We start from the raw sequence: 22,183 nt of genomic DNA, 5'->3' as shown, positions 1-22,183 counted from the left end.
CTCCCTCCTGAACCTCCCTCCATCTCCCACCCCATCCCATCTCTCCAGGTTGTCACAGAGCACCCAAGTTTGAGCTCCTTGCGGCATACAGCAAATTCCCACTGGCTACCTGTTTTACATATGGTAACGTTTATGTTTCCACGCTGTTCCCTCCATTCGTCCCACCCTCTCCTTCTTCCACTGTGTCCGCAAGTCTCTTCGCTATGTCTGCCTCTATTGCTACCCTGCAAACAGGTTCATCAGTACCATTTTTCTAGATTCCATACATATGTGTTAATACACAACATTTGTTTTTTTCTCTTTCTAACTTCACTCTGTATAACACGCTCCAAGTACCTCCACAACATTAGAAATGACTCAAATGCATTCCTTTTTAATGCCTGACTAATATTCCATTGTATATGTGTACCACAACTTCTTCATCCATTCATATGTCGATGGACATCTAGGTTGCTTCCATGTCCTAGCTATTGTAAATAGTGCTGCAACAGACACTGGGGTACATGTGTCTTTTTCAATGAATTGGCATATATTTTTAACAGGCAGAATACCAGCCAAGGAAAGCAGGTAGATATACCCACATTGGGTAGGCCAAATGAGTGTGACTTTAAGTTCCAATTGACTGACATTTAGGTATCATTTTGGAGCTAATGTGCTCAAATAGGAGCCTGACAAGTGGAAAGGAGAAATGTAATATACTCTTTCTGTATACTCACAGCTGTTGAACTTGAGGATTCTGCATTAAACTTGCTGCCTGGAATTGAAAAACGGTATCTCTCATGAAAGGCAGTTAATATTTAGGGATCGTTAAAAAAGGTTTTTTTTTCAAGCAGAGAGAAGCTAGATCATGTATATATTAGCATTTTACAGAGTTCTGGTGTGCTACACAAAGTGAGTGGGAATGTGAAAAAGAGGAGGTACTAGGAACAATGGTATTAATGATACATTGCACAATAAAGAGATTACAAACACTATAAACTAAGGATACAGCAGCAGTTTACTTCCTCCTACTGATCAGACAGATAAAGCCAAAAGAGCCTAGGAAACCACAATAGCCAAAATCCTCACACTTCAAATACTAGATACCTTCCTAGGGTTACTTTCACCTAAGAGGGTAGTTTTTAGCCTTCTGTAGATTTGCAGATCCCTTTGCCAATCTCATGAAAAATATGATTCTCTCCCTAGAAAAATGCATATATCTATATGTACACAAAGTTTCATCTACAGTTCCAAGGAATCCAGGGGCTTCCTGAAGTTCACCCATGGCTTTTTCACAAAACTGTACATGAGTAGGTTAAAAACCTCAGCAATAACATCATACCACCACTGCTACCACTGCCATCACAAAAGCTCTCTTACTTGTTTTAAAAACTTTGGAACTACATAGTTCTAATGGGAAATAGAGCCAACAAAGCAGAAAAGGAAATATACTCACCATACTAATGAAGGCTGGATTATTTATTAAGCTAGCCATGTCAAAGCTCAGTCCAGTTCCTGTCTGTAAAACAATTACATCTGAGAATTACTCTAAACACTACAATTTGATAATTGTGAATGATAAAATATTCCATTTATTTGGCATTATAACTTACAGGACTAGATACCTCTCTTAACTTCTGTTCTGCTATTTTCAGATTTGATTTATAGGAATCATTTTCAGGGTCAAGATCTAATGCCTTCTGATAACTTGTAACTGCTTCTTGAAATTTATTCATGGCAGTGAGGGCCAGCCTGAAAAGAATGCATTTTGAGAGTATAAGCTGTATGACTGAAGAACATTAGGACACCACAAATGTCATCAAAAGTCTATCTTGGTATTCAGTTTGAATCCAGATTACATTTTATTTATTCACTGTACAGTTGACCCCTGAACAGCATGGATCTGAATAGCAAAAACCCACTTATATGTGAATTTTTTCCAACAGTAAATACTACAGTACTGTACAATCTGGTTGGTTAAATCTGCAGACCCAGAGGAACCATAGATATGGAGGAACTGTGGATACCACGGTTGACTGTGAGTTACACACACATTCTTGAATGCAGAGCGTCAGTACTCCTAACACCCACATTGTTCAAGAATCAACTACAGTATGGTTCACAGGAGTGTCACTTCCTTTTAACTCCAAGATTCTGTAAGTCTGGATTCTCTCCATTCTGCTTGGTGCCAACCTTGGCTGTCCTACACGAATCAAGAACTTAATGATTAGAAAGGGAAAACAAACTGAAAAAAAAAGTAGACAAATATGAGGAATTCCCTAGTGGTCCAGTGGTTTCACTGCTGAGGGCCTGGGTTCAGTCCCTGGTCAGAGAACTAAGATCCTGCAAGCTGTGTGGCATGGCCAAAACAAAAAACCAAAATACAGCAACAACAAAAAATAAACATTTATGTACATGTAACTAAATCACTTTGCTGTACACCTGAAACTAACACAATGTTGTAAATCAACTATTATTGTTTAGTTGCTAAGTCGTGTCCAACTCAACTATACTTCAATAAAAATATTTTTTTAAAAAGAAATTATTATACAGAGTGATGTAAGTCAGAAAGAGAAAAACATATCATATTCACACACATATAAGGAATCTACAAAGATGGTACTTATGAACCTATCTGCAGAGAAGCGATGGAGACACAGGTGTAGACAGCAGGCTTGTGAAGATGGCAGGGGTTGGGGAGCAGAGGGTGGGACGGATGGAGAGAGTGGCGTGGAAACAGACACTACCATACGCAAAACAGCCAGCCAGTGGGAGTCTGCTGTATGATTCAGGGAACTCAAACCGGGGCTCTGTGACAATCGAGAGGGCTGGATGGGCTGGGAGATGGGAGGGAGGTTCAAGAGGGAGGGACACATGTATACCTATGGCTGATCCATGTTGACGTGTGGCAGAAACCAGCACAACACTGGAAAGCAATCATCCTTCAATTGAAAATAATTTTTTTTTAAAAACTTAATGATTAGAAATGAATCTTATATACCCTTCCATTTTTAAGCTTACTATGTGAACTAATTTGCTTTATGAATGATTAAGCTCCATAAAAATGTGAGCTGACTAATTCTGTGGTCATGTAACTCCATGATGCTAAAACTGCTTTAAGAACTCCAAACTAAATTTGTCCTTCACTACGGCCCACTTTCTTCCTTCTTAACAGAGACACTGAACCACAATAAATATCACTTTACCATAAAAAGTAAAAAAAAGTAAGCTGTGAGGTGTCAGCTAATTACTCTTGAATAAGACATGTTAGTTTTTAAATAGATAAAACTGGCAATCCTTATGCCTCAAATACCACACATTATCCCAGGCACAGGTCAAAGAATTAGTTACTAAATTTAATGTTTTCCTCTATCTAGTTAGGATTTATTTACTGCAAAATTATTTCAGAACTAAAAACTAATGGTGTATATGGAGAGAGCATTGAGGGTTTTATTTTTTCTAAGTTTATTTTTTAACAAATTAACTCCAATTCTTTCTTGACTCACTTACCGCACAGACTTCTGATCTAGATAAAATATAATGCCTAATCACAGAGAAAAATCTCAGAACCTAATTCGTTTTCTCCCAATCATGCAAGATACTTTATCACAATCCTCAATTAATTAAGTCATACATGTTTATTGGAGTCATACTATGTACCAGACACTATTTTAGATTCCTCAGTGAAAAAGGTAAAGTTCTTGGGTTTGAGAAAATTTTATTCTATCAGGGGAGGACAAGCAATAAACACGCAAATAAAAAAATATACTATTAAAGAGAATGCATAGGGGCACTCAACAATGAGAAGAAAAGCGGTCCTAAGCAAATTAGAGGAGCAACATTTTAAGCAGACGCAGCAATGAACGCCACGGCCCTGAGATGCTCCAAGTTTAGCATGCTTAAGGAAGAGGACTAAGGCTGAGGCGGGAGCTCAGAGAACAAAGTGCAGGAAGAGGCGATGTCAGGGAGCATTATGGGATTATGGGGCCACGGTTTGGAGTCTGGATGTTATCCTGGTCGCAACAGAATGACATAATTTGATTTACGCTTTAAAAAGCTCACTCTGGCTTCTCTGCAGAGGATCAACATGGGTGGACAGAGTAGAGTGAAGGCAGGGAAATGAGTTAGAAGGCTACTGCAGTAGCCTAGATAAGAGATGGTAATTTGGACTAGAGCTGTAAACAAGAGAGCGATCAATGCTTGAGTTCAAAAAATATGTGGAAACTAGAATTGGTAGGACGTCCTGATAGGTTAGATGTGTCAGGTATAATAGGAGTGAAGGATGATTCCTAGGCTTTTAAACGAAGCTCAGGATACGTAGAATGGCAGTATATTTACTGAGAGGAGAAGGATTTAAGGGAACAGGAGTTCTGTTTGGGACATGTTAAGTTTAAATGCTTATTAAAAATCTAAGTGGAGATGAAAAAGAGCTGGTTATATGAGTATGGGGTTTAGACATATAACTTCAGAGCTCCATAAACATATACAGTTGGTTTTCATCATCTATAGTAATTATGCTCTACAAGGACACCGCAAACACTAAATTAGCAAACACTGAACAATTGCTCCTAGGGGAAATACAATGTTATGTTCCTGTGACCCTCTGGTCACAACATTTTCATCAACCAGTCAATACACAACTTGTTTTTACATGTGTTTCTGTTTAAAGAAACCTTATCTAATTGATTCACAGTCGATTGTACTAACTCATGCCTGAACAAAGCTTATCTAACTCAGGTATTTTCTGGGTGAGGCACATTACAGCCTCCTTGCACACAGAAACACTAGACGACACTTCAGCCTACATTTGGGCAGCCACTGTAAACAAAAACACAAAAATGCAAAAAATATAGCACTATTTAGACTGGGAAAAGGACACTCATTTTACAGCATGAGAGCTGAAACAAGAAAGATTGAGCACTGCCTTATCTGACCTCGACTGAGCTCGTGTACATCAGGTGACTGAAGGTTTTCGCCATTCTGCAGATGCCCACAAAGCATAGTAAGTACAGATTTGGATCCATTAATACACAGTATTGACAACAGATGAAATTTAAAAACATGGGACAGGATGAAATCAGAGAAAAAATATAGACAAAGAGAGAGCAGCAGCAGAGGAAAGAGCCCTGCAGCATATCATTATTGAGAGGTGGCAGAGGAGGAAGAACCAGTATTAGAGACTGAAAAAGAACATCCAGTGAAGGAGAAGGAAAACCAGGAAGCATGCTGTCCCAGGGGCCTAGAGAATGAAGTACTTCAGAAAGAAGTTAATCCTGGGAATTCCCTGGTTAACCAGTGGTTAGGGCTAAACATTTTCACTGCCTTGGCCTGGGTTCAATCCCTGGTGGGGGAACTAAGATTCCACGAGCTGAGCAATGCAGGAAAAAAAAAAAAAGTAAATCATGCCACATACTAAAAGATGGGGTAGGATGAGACTACAGAACTGAATACTGACCTTGGAAAAATATGGACAACTGGTGACCTTGAATAGAGTTCTCAACTGAGTGATACAGATAAACAGTCCTACTGGAGTGAGCTGAAAGAATAAGAGATGATGAAGACCAGGCAGCAAGTACAGGCAACTATGAGGGGCTCTGCAGAGAAAGAGGACCAGAGGAATGATGTAGCTGGGTACAAGGACGGTTCTAACAGATGATTTTTTATGATCTTTTCATATGTAGTAATTGTCACTGTTAGAGATGGGAAAACGGGTATTGTAGAAGATACAGGAGAGGATTACAAGTGTAAAGTCCTTGGTACAAAGGCATGAGATCTAAGGCATGAGTGAATGCATTAGTCTTAGATAAGACCCCTTCCATTTGAATAGGAAAGAAAAGGCTATCTGTGCAAATACACATGTGGGTACATTGGTGGCTTTGCAAGTAAGAAGATGAAATTTTTTTTAATGCATCTATTTTATCAGTTTAGTAAAAGGTAGAGAGGACCATGGAAAATGCAGTGGAAATTTGAAAAGAATATGTATGAAACAGTCAACTCAGAGAGGGGTAAGGTGAATTTAAAAGTGTAGTAGGATTAGTTGTCAAAATACTGTGTGCTTGAGATTTGTAGCCTTGAATATGAAGTAGGTCTACTCAGTATGGTTGTTATGGTTTTCTCCAAAAACCACCCATTCATCATACACTAATCATCTCCCTTCCAAGACAGAATTGCAATCATTTCGTCCCTCAATGTTATATTTATACTAGTGCAGAGGGTGCAATATGACGCAGGAAATTCAAAACCAAGCCATTAAGAACAGCATATCTGATACTACTTGGTAGTACTTTGAACATTCTCCCAAAACTTACCCCATTCTCCCATAGGCCTTGCTGTACTTTGAATCAATCGCTATTGCTTTTTCACAATCCTTTATTGCATCCGTGTAGTGACCTAATTTACTCTGAGCAGCAGCCCTAAGAGAAAGAGAAGAGATTTTTATCATAAGAAGCATTCAAGGCACTAATTTAGATTTCCAGGTGCTAGTAAAATTATATTTTCCTTGTCCCAATTTGCATATCACCCCCAGTAAATATCTAAACCAAACTAAGATAATTCTATAATCAAGTGAAAATTCAGAAACAAAATTCAGAGAAAATATGCACTTTGCTTCCCCCAGTTTGGATATATAAAAGATAAAATATGAGAACCTTACAACTGGTTTACCTGCTTTCTAATTTGCCCAAACAGAAAACTGAAAACACCAGGACATTTGGGATTACTTGGGAGGCATACACAGTGATGGCTGTGAATGACCACTCAGAGTGTTGTACTGTTAAATGATCACATAGGAACTAAAGACCCTCTTGATGAAATTGAAAGTGGAGAGTGAAAAAGTTGGCTTAAAGCTCAACATTCAGAAAACGAAGATCACGGCATCTGGTCCCATCACTTCATGGGAAATAGATGGGGAAACAGTGGAAACAGTGTCAGACTTTATTTTGGGGGGCTCCAAAATCACTGCAGATGGTGACTGCAGCCATGAAATTAAAAGACACTTACTCCTTGGAAGAAAAGTTATGACCAACCTAGATAGCATGTTGAAAAGCAGAGACATTACTTTGCCAATAAATGTCCATCTAGTCAAGGCTATGGTTTTTCCTGTGGTCATGTATGGATGTGAGAGTTGGACTGTGAAGAAAGCTGAGCGCCGAAGAATAGATGCTTTTGAACTGTGCTGTTGGAGAAGACTCTTGAGAGTCCCTTGGACTGCAAGGAGATCCAACCAGTCCATTCTAAAAGAGATCAGCCCTGGGATTTCTTTGGAAGGAATGATGCTAAAGCTGAAACTCCAGTACTTTGGCCACCTCATGTGAGGAGTCAACTCACTGGAAAAGACTCTGATGCTGGGAGGGATTGGGGGCAGGAGAAGGGGACGACCGAGGATGAGATGGCTGGATGGCATCACTGACTCAATGGACTTGAATTTGAGTGAACTGTGGGAGATGGTGATGGACAGGGAGGCCTGGCGTGCTGCGATTCATGGGGTCGCAGAGTCGGACACGACTGAGCGACTGAACTGAACTGAAGGTTGAGATCATCTACAAGTCAAAGGTGAAAAATGAAACTTAACCTATGTGCCTAAATCTGACTGTAAATTGAGTATGGCGATGTATTCAATCTACTTAGCATAGAATCTCAGAGCGATTAAGGACTGCAAGTCCTTCAGACTGAATGGCTCCATAATGTCTCCTGCCCTCCATCCCAACCATTACCCCATACCTTCTCCTCCAGACTAAGTATTTCTACTTTCTTCACTCAACTAATCTATCTGTCAAGGGCAAGCTAATGCATATCTACTTTTCTAGACATAATGGACAGAACAGTAATCATGATTATATTCTGGTGGGGAAGGGAGGATGAGGGCTAGCAGACTATAAAAGGAAGGCTGTGGTGAGTTCAGATTTCCGTCAACCTTTGTTTACACTGCATGAATGAGACTACTTCTCAAACTAAGATTATAAAATCTGAAAAAATAAACATAGTCTTCTTTGCTTGAGTTAAAAAATATAAATAAGAAAGTAGAGGATTCAACGAACCTGTTTTGGTGGTTCATGTGAAAAAGCAGTATGGATTCATTTGACTGAATACTCACTACAAAACTAACAGGATGACAAGAAAGAATGCCCATTAAAAATGACCATTAAGGGCTTCCCTGATGGCTCAGTGGTAAAGAATCTGCCTACCAGTGCAGGAGATGCAAGTTCGATCCCTGATCCAGGAAGATCCCACATGCCACCGGAAGCTAAACCCGTGCACCACAACTTCTGAGCCTGAGCTCTGGAGCCCCAGAGCCACAACTACTGAAGCCTACACGAGAAGCTCCTGCACCACAAGTGAAGACCAGCCCCTCCTCTCCCCAAAGAGAAAAGCACTCCCAGTAATGAAGGCCCAGCACAGCCAAAAATAAATAAATAAAACCTGAAAAAAAAAAAATGCCACTCTTTGAAAAAAAAATTAAAAGAATATAGAATGCTAGCACTTCCAAATAATTAGAAAAAATCAATTAAAAATAACAATCAATATAATAGAAAGCAAAAGAGAAAACAGAGCGAAGGAGAGCGAGAACAAAACAAAATATAAGCTAGCAGAAAAAATTCAAATACATAAGTAATGAAAAAATTGCCTAGATAAACATCAATTTCTCAAACTGTATACATATCACTTACAAAACAAGCACACACAAGTTGAAGTTAAAGGGACAGAAAAAGAGAATGAGGTAAACTAAAAACCAACCAAAAGAAAGCTGTTACAGAAACATCAATAACAGACATAATGCAAAGGACATGATTAAGACTACAAAGTCATCATTTATTAACATTCTTTTTTAGTTTAGTTTTACGAAAAGTGTTTACGTGACTCAGAAGTCAGACATATATTAAAAGCCTCATGCTTATCTCCTAGAGGATGCTTGGCAATGGGAGAGAAACGAGCATGACACTTCAAAAAGGATGAAAAAGTAAACCTTCAAACAGAAGAAAACAGAAGCAAATAACCCTAACTCTATATCAAAAGCAATTCAAGAACTCAAACACAGTATTCTGAGTATATGGCCTTAGTAACATGCATTCTAAAAACAAAAAGTAAACTGCAAAGGAATTCTGAAGTTTCCTTAGTGAGCCAGCTAGAGCATGTTGACAGCCTGTGTGTGCTCAGTTGCTCAGTCTGTCCAGCTCTTTGCAACCCATGGACCGTAGCCCGCCAGGCTCCTCTGCCCATGGGATTTTCTAGGCAAGAAGACTAGAATGGAGTAGGTTGCCATTTCCTCCTCCAGGGGATCTTCCCGACCCAGGGATGGAACCTACGTCTCCTGCATCTCCTGCATCGGCAGGCAGGTTCTTTACCACTGAACCACCTGGGAAACCCAATACCAGTTGAAGAATAGAGCTTCTCAGGAAGTACACTGGTGCTGTTGGAAAGCAGCGCTCTCTTCTGGAGACAGGTATAAATACAAAATGAGGGACCGCAGGGAAAGCCTCTGTGACACTAGATGTGAACTGAGAACATCTGGATAAAATGATGACTTTTCAAAAAGAATTATTTTCTAGCTCTGTCCTTTGAAAGGACCTGAAGCAGTAACATTTCAGTAGAAGCTATCATGCCTTGCAATCAGATCTTGGTTTCTAAATACGATTCTCCACTAAAAGGAGTTCCTTGCAGAAATAGTTGAGCCCAGGTTTAAGGGCAGAGAAAGTACAAGGCATATCTGGAATACTTTGTTCTCTCAGAAAGCAAGAAAGTGTTCAAAAACAAATGAAGGTACACAAAAGGACAACCAGTTTAAAGGGCTCCCACTAGACAAATATAGGATAATTTAAGGGTCAAAATGATAAGTAGGTAATTTATTAGAACACACTGAATAGTAGATTTTTTAAAATTCATGAGTCCATATGATGCTTTGGGAAGACAAAGGAAAAGAGAAGCTGAAAAAGGTGAAAAGGAAAGAAAACTCTTCTTTATAGAAATATGTAAGGAAATATACGTAAAGGAAAAGACAAAATTAGAAAATCACTATTTTGTAACCATTTATGTAATAATGATTCAGGGACACTTCATGAATGGATGACAAAACACTTCGTAAAAGACTGTTGGTGAACAGGATATTAACATGATTTGACCATATAATTTTTTCCTTTTTGTAACTGAAATACAGTTGATGTACAATTTTATGTTTCAGGTGAACTACATGGTGATTCAACATTTATATCTGTTATGAAATGATCACAGTAATTCTAGTATACAACCATCCCTGTACAAAGTTATGACAAAATTATATACCATATTCCTTAGGCTGTATGTTATGTCCTCTGGCTTATTTACTTTATAATTGGAAGTTTGCAACTCTTAATTCCCTTCATCTATTTCACCCAACCCATCATTCCACTCCCCTCTGGCAAACACCCATTTGTTCTCTATATCTATCAATCTATTCTCATATTGTTTGATTGAGTGGCTACACCAAATTACACACCCACAAACAGAGCATGAGAATTCCCCCTTGTATACACCCTCACCAATACTTGTCATATGCTGTCCTTTTGCTGACAGCCATTCAAAACCATTGTGGTTTTGATTTCCATTTACATGATGATTAGTGATGCTGAGTAACTTTTCATGTGTTTCTTGGCCAACTGTGTCTTCTTCAGAAAAAATATTTATTCAGGTCCTCTGTCCACTTGGTTGGTTGTTTTTATGATGTTGAATGGTACGAGTTTTTGTATACAGTAAGCAATTATCTAATAAACATATAGTTTGCAACTCTCTTCCATTCAGCAGGCTGCCTCTTCATTTTGCAGTTTGAATTATTTCTAAGTATTTTACTCTTTTTTGCATGCTAAGTCACTTCTGTCATATCCTCTGCTCTGTAACAAATCTTTAGTTTAATACAGCCCCATTTGTTTATTTTGCTTTTAATCTCCCTAGCGTGAAGAGACAGATGCCAAAAACTACTGCTAAGACTGATATCAAAGAGTGTACTGCCCATGTTTTCTTTGAGGAGTTTCATGATTTCAAATCTTACATTTAAGTCTTAGTTTCATTTTGAGTTTATTTTTGCATGTAGTGTGAAAATTGCTATTTCTTCTTGAGTCAGATTTAGTAAGCTACAACTTTTAAAACTGCCCATTTGCTCCAAAGTTCATAATACTTATATTCACTTAAGGTTTTTTAAAAGTTCTGACTGTATCTGTAGTTCTCTGTTTTACTCCTGATTTCTTTCTCCCACAAAGAAAGCTTTAATCTCACAAAATCTTTTTTTCTTGCCCATCTTCCTCCCTGCCCCACCCCTCCCCCAATCTTTGTCTCTGCTATTCATACAGTGAAAGAACCAACTCTGGTATTTTTTGCAGATTGTCTCTGTTTTTAAATTTTTCTTCCATTACCTTTTGTTTGGGGCTTCCCTGGTGTCTCAGATGGTAAAGAATCTGCCTATAATGCAGGAGACCTGGGTTTGATTCCCATATTGGGAAGATCCCCTGGAGAAGGGAATAGCAACCCACTCCAGTATTCTTGCCTGGAGAATTCCATGGACAGAGGAACCTAGTGGGCTACAGTCCATGGGGTCACAGAGTCAGACACGACTGAGTGACTAAACACACACATAGTGTGAGAAAATGGTTCAGTTTCATGCTTTTGCATGTGGGTATCCAGTTTTCCCAATACAATTTGTTAAAGAGGCTGTCTTTTCTCCATTGTGTATTCTTACTTTCTCTGCTGTAGATTAATTGACCATGTAAGTATGGGCTCACTCCTGGGCTCTTATCTGTTTCATTGATTTGCGTCTGGTTTTGTGCCAGCACCATACTGTTTTAATTACTTTCACTTTGTAGAATAGTTTGAAAACAGGCAGCATGATGCCTCCAGATTTGTTCTTTTTTCTCAAGAATGATTTGGCTATTTGGGGTCTTTTGTGTTTCCATACAAATTTTAGAATTATTTGTTCTAGTTCTGTAGAAATTGTCATTGTTATTTTAATAGGAATTATACTGAATCTGTAGATTGCCTTGAGTAGAATGATCATTTTAAGAGTATTAATTCTTCTAATCCATGAGCACAGTGTATCTTTCCATCTGTTAGTGTCATCTTCAATTTCCTTCACCAGTGTCTTATAGTTTTCTGAGTACAGGTCTTTTATCTCCTTAGTCAGAAATATTCCTAAGTATTTTATTCTTTTTTGCATGCTAAGTCCCTTCAGTTGTGTCTGACTCTTTGAGACCCTGTGAACTGTATCCTATTAGGCTCCTCTGTCTGTGGGATTCTCATTGGGGAAGTATGGGGGGAAGCACCCCATATTTTTAATTATAAAAGAGTAATAAAGGGACTTCCCTGGGAGTCAAGTGGCTAAGACTTTTGCACTCAGGCAAAAATACTGGAGTGGGTTGTTATTCCTTTCTCCAGGGGATCTTCTTGACCCAGGGATTGAACCTGGGTCTCCTGCATTGCAGGTGGCTTCTTTATTTTTCTTTTTATGCAACTGTAAATGGGATTGTTTTCTTAATTTCTCTTTTTGTTAGTCTGTCTGTAGTGTATAGAAATGCAACCGATTTCTATATATTAATTTTGTATTCTGCAACTTTAATAAATTCATTTATTAGTTACAGTAGATTTTAGTGGTATCTTGAGGGTTTTTTATATACAATATCATGTCATCTGTAAACAGTAACAGTGTTACTTGTTATTTTCCAATTCAGATTCCCATTATTTCTTTTTCTTGTCTGATTGCTCTGGCTAGGACTTCCAAAATCATGTTGAATAAAAGCGGTAAGATAAACAAGTCTTTGTCTTGTTCCTGATTTTAGAAGAAATGCTTTCAGCTTTTCACCAGTGAAGATGATGCTGGCTATGGGTTTGCCACAGATGGCCTTAATTATGTTGAGTTATGTTCCCTCTATACCCACTTTGTTGAAAGCTTTTATCACAAATGGATGTTGAATTTTGTCAAAAGCTCTTTCTGCATCTATTGAGATGGCCATATGATTTTTATTCTTCAATTTGCTGAGTTTTATCTTCAGTGGGTGTATCATATTGACTGATTTGCAAATATTTAACCATCCTTGATGCATTGGGATAAATCCCTCTTGATTGTGATGTACGATTCTTTTCATGTATTGCTGAATTCAAATAGCTAATATTTTGCTGAGAATTTTTGCATCCATGTTCATCAGTGGTGTGCTGTGCTGTGCTTAATATCATAAATGAGACTGGCCTATAATTGTCTTTTTCTGTAGCGTCTTTGTCTGGTTTTGCTATCAGGGCAATGTTGACCTCATAAAATAAGTTCAGAAGTATTTCTTCCTCTTCAAATTTTTGAGGATAGGTGTCAACTCTTCTTTAAATATTTTATACAATTCACCTGAAAAGTCACCTGGTCCTGGGCTTTTGTTTGTTGGGAGGTGTTTTGTTGTTGTTTTTAATTACTGATTCAATTCCATTGCTAGTCATTGGTCTGTTCATATTTTCTACTTCTACCTAGTTCAGTCTTGAGAGGCTCTTCAAGATCATTCAAGTGGATCTAACCCAGCTCCCTTCAAACCACTGCCTCTGCACTGGGACTTGGAGACTGTTAGATTTTACCTGCACCCATTAAAAGTTGACCCTCTCTTTCCTCGAGTGCTCCAGCTCTCCTGAACGTAATCCCTGCTAGTTTTCAAAACCAGACTTTCTGGTGACTCATCTTGCTTGTGCAGGACCTCTGGGCTGAGGAGCCCAAGGTGGGACTTGGACCCCTCACTCCTTGGGGAGGACCTCTGCAATTACAGTATCTTTCCTGCTTGTGGGTCACTGACCTAGGATTGTAGATCCTGCCTATATCACATTTCCTCCCCTCCTTCTTTGTATCTTTATATCTTTTCTGCTAATCTTCATGTCATCCTCTTATATATTCACTCTGTTAGTACTTCTAATTTTCGTATGCCACTGGGAGGAGGTGAATTCAGAGTCTTTGTACTCAGCTATCTTGAGGAAGCACCCTATATTTTTAATTATAAAAGAGTAATGGAGGGACTTCCCTGGTAGTCAAGTGGCTAAGACTCTGCACTTCCAATGCAGGGGACCCACGTTTGATCCCTGGTCAAGGAACTAGATCCCACATGCCACAACTAAGACCTGGCATAGTCAAAATTAAAAAAAAAAAAAAGAAGAGTAATAGAAAGGCATGGTAGTCACCACTTTAAGATATCAAACTCAGAATCAGTATCAACAGGACTGTTTGAAATTATGGGCCTCCTAATATAATGTAATAAATGGTATACATAATTATTTATGTAGGCTTGATGTCAAAATGTGACCTAAATTTAATCATGAGGAAGCAAACACACATACCGAGAACATGGCACATTCTGTAAGATCACTGGCTTAACTCTTTGAAAAAAATCTGTCATGAAACATAATCAGAAAAGACAGGGATACTTTCCAGATTAAAACAGACTGAAGTGACATTAAAAAAGAACAATGCATGATTCTTGATTGGATTCTGAATCAAAAACATAGCTATAGATGGTATTTGGGGAACAACTGAAGAAATTTCAATATTAATGCTAATATTCTTACATGTGAATGACATGATAGTTATACAGAGTATATCTTATTCTTAGGAGATACAACTGAACAATTTAGGATCAGCAAGAAACTTCTGTGTGTGTACATACACCGATAGAGAAAAAAAGACAGAGAGAAAGGAAATATAGCAAAACGTTAGCTACTGTTGTCTCTAGGGTAGACATATGCAGATGTTCATTAACTAGAAGTAAGTTTAAATTGGTTTACATTCATTTACCTAAATTAATAAATATAAATAAAAATACTATATATAAAAATATTATTTATGGATATATATATGCAATATGCTGCCATGTGACTGTCTCACCATTAGAAGTCTTCAAATAGAGGCAATCCTGCCTTCTAAAATTCACTGAATCAATTCAACTCAAAAATTTTGTTGAATACCTACAATATGTTAACACAGCTCAAAATCAAATATACAGAAATGGAGAGGATATATCTTTGCCCCCTAAACATTCCCTCTCTAATAGGGAAATAGATATGTAAATAAATAAACAATATGGTAAGTGCAACAACGGAAATGCCAAAAGAAGAGGTAACATAGAGTAAGGTATAGTTAACCCTATGCAGAGCTGTCTAACAGAACTTTCTGTAATAGACAAGTTCTTTCTGTCTAATAGAACTTTCTGTAATAGACAAGTGCTGCCCAATACAGAAGTCCCTAGCCACATATGACTAAAGAACATTTGAACATGTTAGTGCAATTAAGGAACTGTATATTTTATTTTACTAATTGTAATTAATTTATATTTGAATGGCCAAATGTGGCTAGGAGCTACCATATTAGACAGCACCACTCCATAGGCCATGGCAGAGAAGGGGAGGTTGAGGAGAGAAGAAATTAAGAAAAGTCTTCCCCAAATATGCAACATCTAACAGGGTCTGGAAGGATGACTAGCATTTGACCAATTACATAAGGCAGGAAATATCCTATGAGAGGAAGGAACACATAAAATCATGCAGAGATATCCCAACATAGCATTTTTAGGAAGTCAGTAAATTTCACATTACATGTGCATAGAGAATAAAGAAGAAGCATGGGGTAAGAAAAGTTAGGATAATAAAAGAAGAGAGCCTATACTATAAAAGACCTGAAGCGTCATTCAGAGAAGCTCAAATTTGATCATGTTGGTAATTTGGAACTAGTGAACACAAAGCAAGAGTTGGATGATTAATTTCACATTTTAGAACAATCCTTTTGGCAGAAGACTGGAGTAGAGAATGGAAATGGGAAGCCAACTGCAGTTACTAGTGTACTAGTTTAGCAAAAGTTAAGAATTTAGCAAAGTTAAGAATTTGGCAAATGAAGGAAGGAGCGAATGAGCTACTTGGGAGGTGTATGAAAAGAAAACAAAGAGGAAGATTCCCTGATACTTACCCTTCAGATACTGGTAACAGGGAATAAAGCACAGAGAATCAGACCCAGAAAGAAAGAATGGGCAGAAAGAAAGAGTGTGACTGTATTTCAATCCTGATAGCTTGAGCTTTAGATCACAAACTGCAAGCTGAGATGAAAGATTTGTGCAGTTCACAATAGAAAGAGGACAGGCGTCTGAATCTGCAACTAGGAAAGGAAACAGAAATCAGGCTATATTTGAATCTTCTGTGAGATGCAGCCAAACACATCAGTGTCTGAACTAAATAACAATGTGGTCTGCTCTCTCTGGACCTGCTGTCTGATTATCAGAGCATAACTAAAGAAACTCCAGCAGAACAAAGCAGCTGGCGTCATCATGTTTTCAGACACGCTCACTTTCATTACCTTGTTAGAGCAAGAGCATGAATATAACTTGTGCTCTTTTATAGGAAAAAATAGGCAGAAAAAAATTTACAGATGGCTGGATGGCATCACCGACTCGATGGACGCGAGTCTGAGTGAACTCCGGGAGATGGTGATGGACAGGGAGGCCTGGCGTGCTGCGATTCATGGGGTCGCAAAGAGTCGGACACAACTGAGCGACTGAACTGAACTGAACATTTCACATACTGTATATTATATATATATATGTTATAGCAAAAACCTATTCTTACAGCTAGGAATTACACTGTTTTTGAAAGAAACAAATATTGAAAGCCTATAACTATATATATGTATGTGTGTCTATATATTTACTCCTTAAAACTACTCTATGAAATGGTTAGTATTACCTCTATTTTTACAAGTGAGGATATTGAGGCTCAAAACGGTTTAGTAAGGGTACCCAAGGTCACACAGCTAGTTGGTGGCTTAACTGAGATTCAACTCCAAGTTCAACAAACCATCAAATCCACCTTCAACTCAAATTCCCATCAAGTGAGAGGCCTTCCAGATAAATTTTCTCCATCATGCTCCTTCTCCTTCCTGATATCTTTAATTCCAAGTCCCAGGGAACCTAATGACTACATGCTGCTTATGGAGGTGGAAGAAAACAAAATGTATAACAAAACGTATCATGTGGTCTCCGTGTCCGTCTTGCTGGGAGCTCATGCTGCCTCTAAGCATTCCCTGGCACAACCACCTGATGCTTTCTAATTTTCCTGTTAAACTATGCTCTCCAACATAAAATACATTCCCCTCTCCTGTTGACCCTCGCTCTACCTGTCCCTCAAATCTACCTTCAGCTCAAATTCCCATCATGTGAGAGGCCTTGCCGATCATTTTTTTTCCCATCATGCTCCTTCTCTTTTCCAATATTTTAATTTCATTTATTGCTTCAGTCATTCAACCAGGTATCCATCCCCAAAACATGACACAACTCTGGGTAAGGTAATGTACTTAGCCATGAGGCTGTACAAACAAAAAGACCTGTAAGAATACAGATGGCCCCTGATTTACCATGGTTTACAATTTTTGACTTTACAATGGGGCAAAAGCAATACCCATACAGTAGAAACCATACTTCAAATTTTGAATTTTGATCCTTTCCTGGGCTAGTGATAATGTGATATGAAACTCCCTTGTAACCCTGGGCAGTGACAGTGAGCTTCAGCTCCCAGTCAACCCTGTGGTCATGAGGGTAAACAGCTGATAAACTTACAACCATTCGGTACCCATGCAATCATTCTACTTATCACTTGCAGTACAGTAGTCAATAAATTACACAAGACACTCAATACTTTTACTATAAAATAGGCTTTGTCTTAGATGAGTCTACCCAACTGTGAGATTGATATCAGTATTCTGAGCATGTTTAAGGTAGGCCAGGCTAAAATGGGTCACTAAATTAGGAGTATTGAATGCATCTTCAACTTAAGACATTTCCAAGTTTATTGGGATGTAACATCACAAGTTGAGAAAGATCTGTACTCTTTAGGGATGGAAAACAGAAAACTAGCCAGTTTCATATGAAATACCATTTCATATTATAACGTACTTGGAAATGTTATAGACCTGTAAATCATTTGCTGTTTTATGTATAAAAGTGTTAATCTGTCTGGTCACTACAACGTCACTGGAAATTCCTTATATTTCTTCTGCGTCTTCCATGCATCCGACAAAAACTGGCTAAACTCTGGTGAGGTACAGTGCTGAGTACTATAGGGAATACAAATAGATACAAGATACAATATCTGCCCCTCAGCTGAAGTAAACAAGTATGCATATAACTGGGGCTTCCCTGGTGGCTCAGTGGTAAAGAATCCGCCTGCAATGCAGGAGACAGAGGAGATGCTAGTTCGATCCCTGGGTTGGGAAAATCTCCTGGAGGAGGGCATGGAAACCCACGCCAGTGTTCTTGCCTGGAGAATCCCATGGACAGAGGGGCCCTGTGGGCTATAGTCCATTGGATCGCAAAGAGTCGAACACAACTGAAGCGACTAAACATGCATCAGTTCAGTTCAGTTCAGTTCAGTCGCTCAGTCGTGTCCAACTCTTGGCGACCCCATGAATCGCAGCACGCCAGGCCTCCCTGTCCATCACCAACTCCCGGAGTTCCCTCAGACTCACGTCCATCGAGTCAGTGATGCCATCCAGTCATCTCATCCTCGGTCGTCCCCTTCTCCTCCTGCCCCCAATCCCTCCCAGCATCAGAGTCTTTTCCAATGAGTCAACTCTTCGCATGAGGTGGCCAAAGTACTAGAGCTTCAGCTTTAGCATCATTCCTTCCAAAGAAATCCCAGCGTTGATCTCCTTCAGAATGGACTGGTTGGATCTCCTTGCAGTCCAAGGGACTCTCAACAGTCTTCTCCAACACCACAGTTCAAACGCATCAATTCTTCGGCGCTCAGCCTTCTTCACAGTCCAACTCTCACATCCATACATGACCACAGGAAAAACCATAGCCTTGACTAGACGGACCTTAGTCGGCAAAGTAATGTCTCTGCTTTTGAAGATACTATCTAGGTTGGTCATAACTTTTCTTCCAAGGAGTAAGCGTCTTTTAATTTCATGGCTGCAGTCACCATCTGCAGTGATTTTGGAGCCCAAAAAAATAAAGTCAGACACTGTTTCTACTGTTTCTCCATCTATTTCCCATGAAGTGATGGGACCAGATGCCATGATCTTTGTTTTCTGAATGTTGAGCTTTAAGCCAACTTTTTCACTCTCCTCTATCACTTTCATGCATATAATTACAAGGCAGAACATACATCATGGTAAGTGCTAGGCATATAGACAAAAAAGTAAAACAAAATCATAAGTTTTCAAGAAAGGACTCATGTTTTCCTGGTATCCCAGCTGAGCCTTAAGCATCATTAGAATCCTGCTGCGGCTAAGTTGCTTCAGCTGTGTCCAACTCTGTGTGAACCCAGAGATGGCAGCCCACCAGGCTCCCCCATCCCTGGGATTCTCCAAGCAAGAACACTGGAGTGGGTTGCCATTTCCTTTTCCAGTGCATGAAAGTGAAAAGTGAAAGCGAAGTCACTCAGTCGTGTTCGACCTCAGCGACCCCATGGACTGCTGCAGCCTACCAGGCTCCTCCGTCCATGGGATTTTCCAGGCAAGAGTACTGGAGTGGGGTGCCATTGCCTTCTCTGCATTAGAATCCTAAAAGGCCCCAAATAGACAATTAAGTCTAGAAAACAAAGACATGCTTAAGAAATATACCAAATGATTGTTTTCTAACATAAAAAATCACTTTTATTAAAAAGTAAACTTTGGTTCATCTAGCAAGTTTAACATGTAAACAGTATTCTGATTAATAATAAACTGTGAAAATGAATATCAGAAGATTTAGATCTGCTATTGTGAGCTCCCAACCTCTGGCCATCAGCTGGCCGAGAAAAATGGCAAGGAGTGGTTGGCAAGACTACAGGCTACTGAGATATTTATAGCCACCAGAGTCTAAAAAAATCCCAAAGCTTTCATATTTGTAATAAAAATACAAATAAAGCTTTCTAATTATTTAATATTAAATTTCATATGCTATTACTGAACTTCTCAAGGAAGAAGATACTACTCAAATGCAAAAAAGGAGCGCAATTATTCATCTCAATTTAACAATAATTAAATGAAATGCAAGATGGGAATTGTCAAGAATTTCTCCTATTACAGAACTAGTGAACATACAACTATTAACAAATGGTAATCTCATTAAAAATAAATGATTTATTTTGCCTCCAATTTATCATATTTATGGTTAAGAGTATATGCCTTACTGAGCTCTATAAATAATCTATTTTCTGTTAACACTTATATCTGGTCATAACATTCTATGACAGTATTAAATATATTTATTTGAAGATTTCATATGCTAAATGAAAACCTGTCCAGTCATCTGATTACAAAAAATAAAATTCAAATAAAGCTGAGTTAATTTTTTGTGGAGAGAGAAAATGTAGGCTTTCAGTATGGCCAGATGAAATTCCTTATGGGTCCAACTCTCCCAAAGGTAACTAAAAATGCTAGACAATACAAAAACAACAACAACAATTAAAGGTGGCCCAGGTGCCTATGGGTAGGAAAATGCCTAGACAAACTGTGATGCATTCAAAGAACCAATACTCAGTAGTTAAAAAGCAAGAACCACGCAACAATGGAGCTGAATGCCAAAACCGTTATGTTGATCAAAAAAGGTCTCATACACAAGGGTATGTATGGTATGATTCCTTTTTTATGAGATTCTACCAGAGACAAATATTGTCTATGGAAAAACAATCGTTTTCTCCAGTGAGTGTTTTAGGCACCTGACTCTGAAAGCCAGGTGGAGCTTCCCGGGCTGGTGGTAATTTTCACTATCGTGACGGGGTGTTGAGTTATATAGGTGGATGCATTTGTCAATACTCAGTGAACATACAGTTAAGATTTGTGCTTTTTATTGCATGTAAATTTTACCCCAAAAGAAAAGAATGTAAAATACTGAACTCTACTTAATGATATGCATACTAAAATATTTAAGGGGAAAGTATACCAATAGCTGCAGTTTACCTTGAAATGCATCAAAAATAAGAGAGGCACAAATAGATGAATAAATGGGATACAGCAAGTAAACTAAAATATTACTGGCAAAATCTTGGTGTGGACATATGGATATTCACTGTAAATTTTCAATTTCATATATTTTCACTAAAAATGTTTGAGATCCCCCCAAAATGGAAAAAACCCACTAGATTAATTCAGAACAAGTCCTATAAGACTAACATCGTTTCTTGTCTATTTTAACAGGATTACTACCAGACTGGCCACTCAGAGAAAAATAACTGACAAGATGTTTGGATCCTGATAAATTTAGGTCTCTCTTCATACTCCAATTAAAGCAAACCCCCAGATTACATAAACAATAATGATAATAGCTATTGCTGTGTACAACACTCTTTACTAGACACCATTCTAGCACTTCATATGTACTAACTATTTAATCTCTACAACAATATGATAAGAAAAATACTATTATCCACAATTTTACCAATGGGGAAGCTAAGATGTTGGGGTAATTTGCTCAAGGTCACATCCACGTAAGTGGAAGAGCCAGAAGGTAGCATTCAAAGACTGTGGGTTAGAACCCCTGTTCCTAACTACCTCCCCACAGCCGCTCCCCTGGCTGGCTCTGTAACTCATACCATGTAATATATGGTGCTCTTCTCAAGTTTGTGGGTGACATGAAGCTAGGACCAAAAGCAAATGCATTACAAATTATCCCAAACGATTAAGGAACCTATAAATAGAAGACTAGAATGAGATAAAATTCTATAGGGATAAAATATAAGATCCTGTATTTGAGTCCAAACAACCAACTTTACCTCCTGAGACAACACTGGTGCACAGCAGGTGTTGGGCAAGAACCTGTCAAATGAATACACAACTGAGTGGCAGGATAGAATGTATGAAAAAGGAGGACAGGATTCAATAAGCCAAAAGCAAAATATAAATTTAATAAAGAATGCTACAAAACACAAATATATAGTGTTTTATCGAGGTAGATAAATGAGACCCCTGGAAGACTGTTCTACTCAAGCCAATGCCAGATATGTTAACTTCTGGGAAGTACAGAGTAATAGCTACAGGTAAATTGGAAAAGTTTAGAGCAAAAGTGCAAGCTGTAAAGCTGAACTATGTGAGGTAAAATTGAAGAAGCTGTGAACATTTGATGTGGAGAAAAGAACTCAAATGAGGATAGTAACAAAGTTCAAAAATGTAAGAGTACTGTCATGAAAAAGAAGAATCAGTTATTCTGTAACTGCCATTAGAATAAAAATAAAGTCAATTGAGAGAAGCTACAGGGAAAACAAAATC

At 38.4% G+C, this 22,183-nt stretch overlaps 1 protein-coding gene across 1 annotated transcript in view; it reads right to left on the bottom strand.

Annotated features, from left to right (window-relative positions):
- Window positions 1-22,183, bottom strand: part of SGTB (small glutamine rich tetratricopeptide repeat co-chaperone beta) — a 44,668-nt gene that overhangs the window by 1,399 nt on the left and 21,086 nt on the right. Inside the window, exons 5-8 of the mRNA XM_052659200.1 lie at window positions 6,288-6,392; window positions 1,593-1,731; window positions 1,436-1,498; window positions 717-754 (exon numbers count right to left, since the gene is read on the bottom strand). Of these exons, the coding sequence (XP_052515160.1) occupies window positions 717-754; window positions 1,436-1,498; window positions 1,593-1,731; window positions 6,288-6,392 (345 nt within the window). The remainder of the gene's footprint in view (window positions 1-716; window positions 755-1,435; window positions 1,499-1,592; window positions 1,732-6,287; window positions 6,393-22,183) is intronic.

Source organism: Budorcas taxicolor, chromosome 20 (genome assembly GCF_023091745.1).
Source record: "Budorcas taxicolor isolate Tak-1 chromosome 20, Takin1.1, whole genome shotgun sequence".
In the NCBI taxonomy this organism is placed as follows: Eukaryota; Metazoa; Chordata; class Mammalia; order Artiodactyla; family Bovidae; genus Budorcas; species Budorcas taxicolor.
This window is presented reverse-complemented; position numbering and strand designations above follow the sequence as displayed.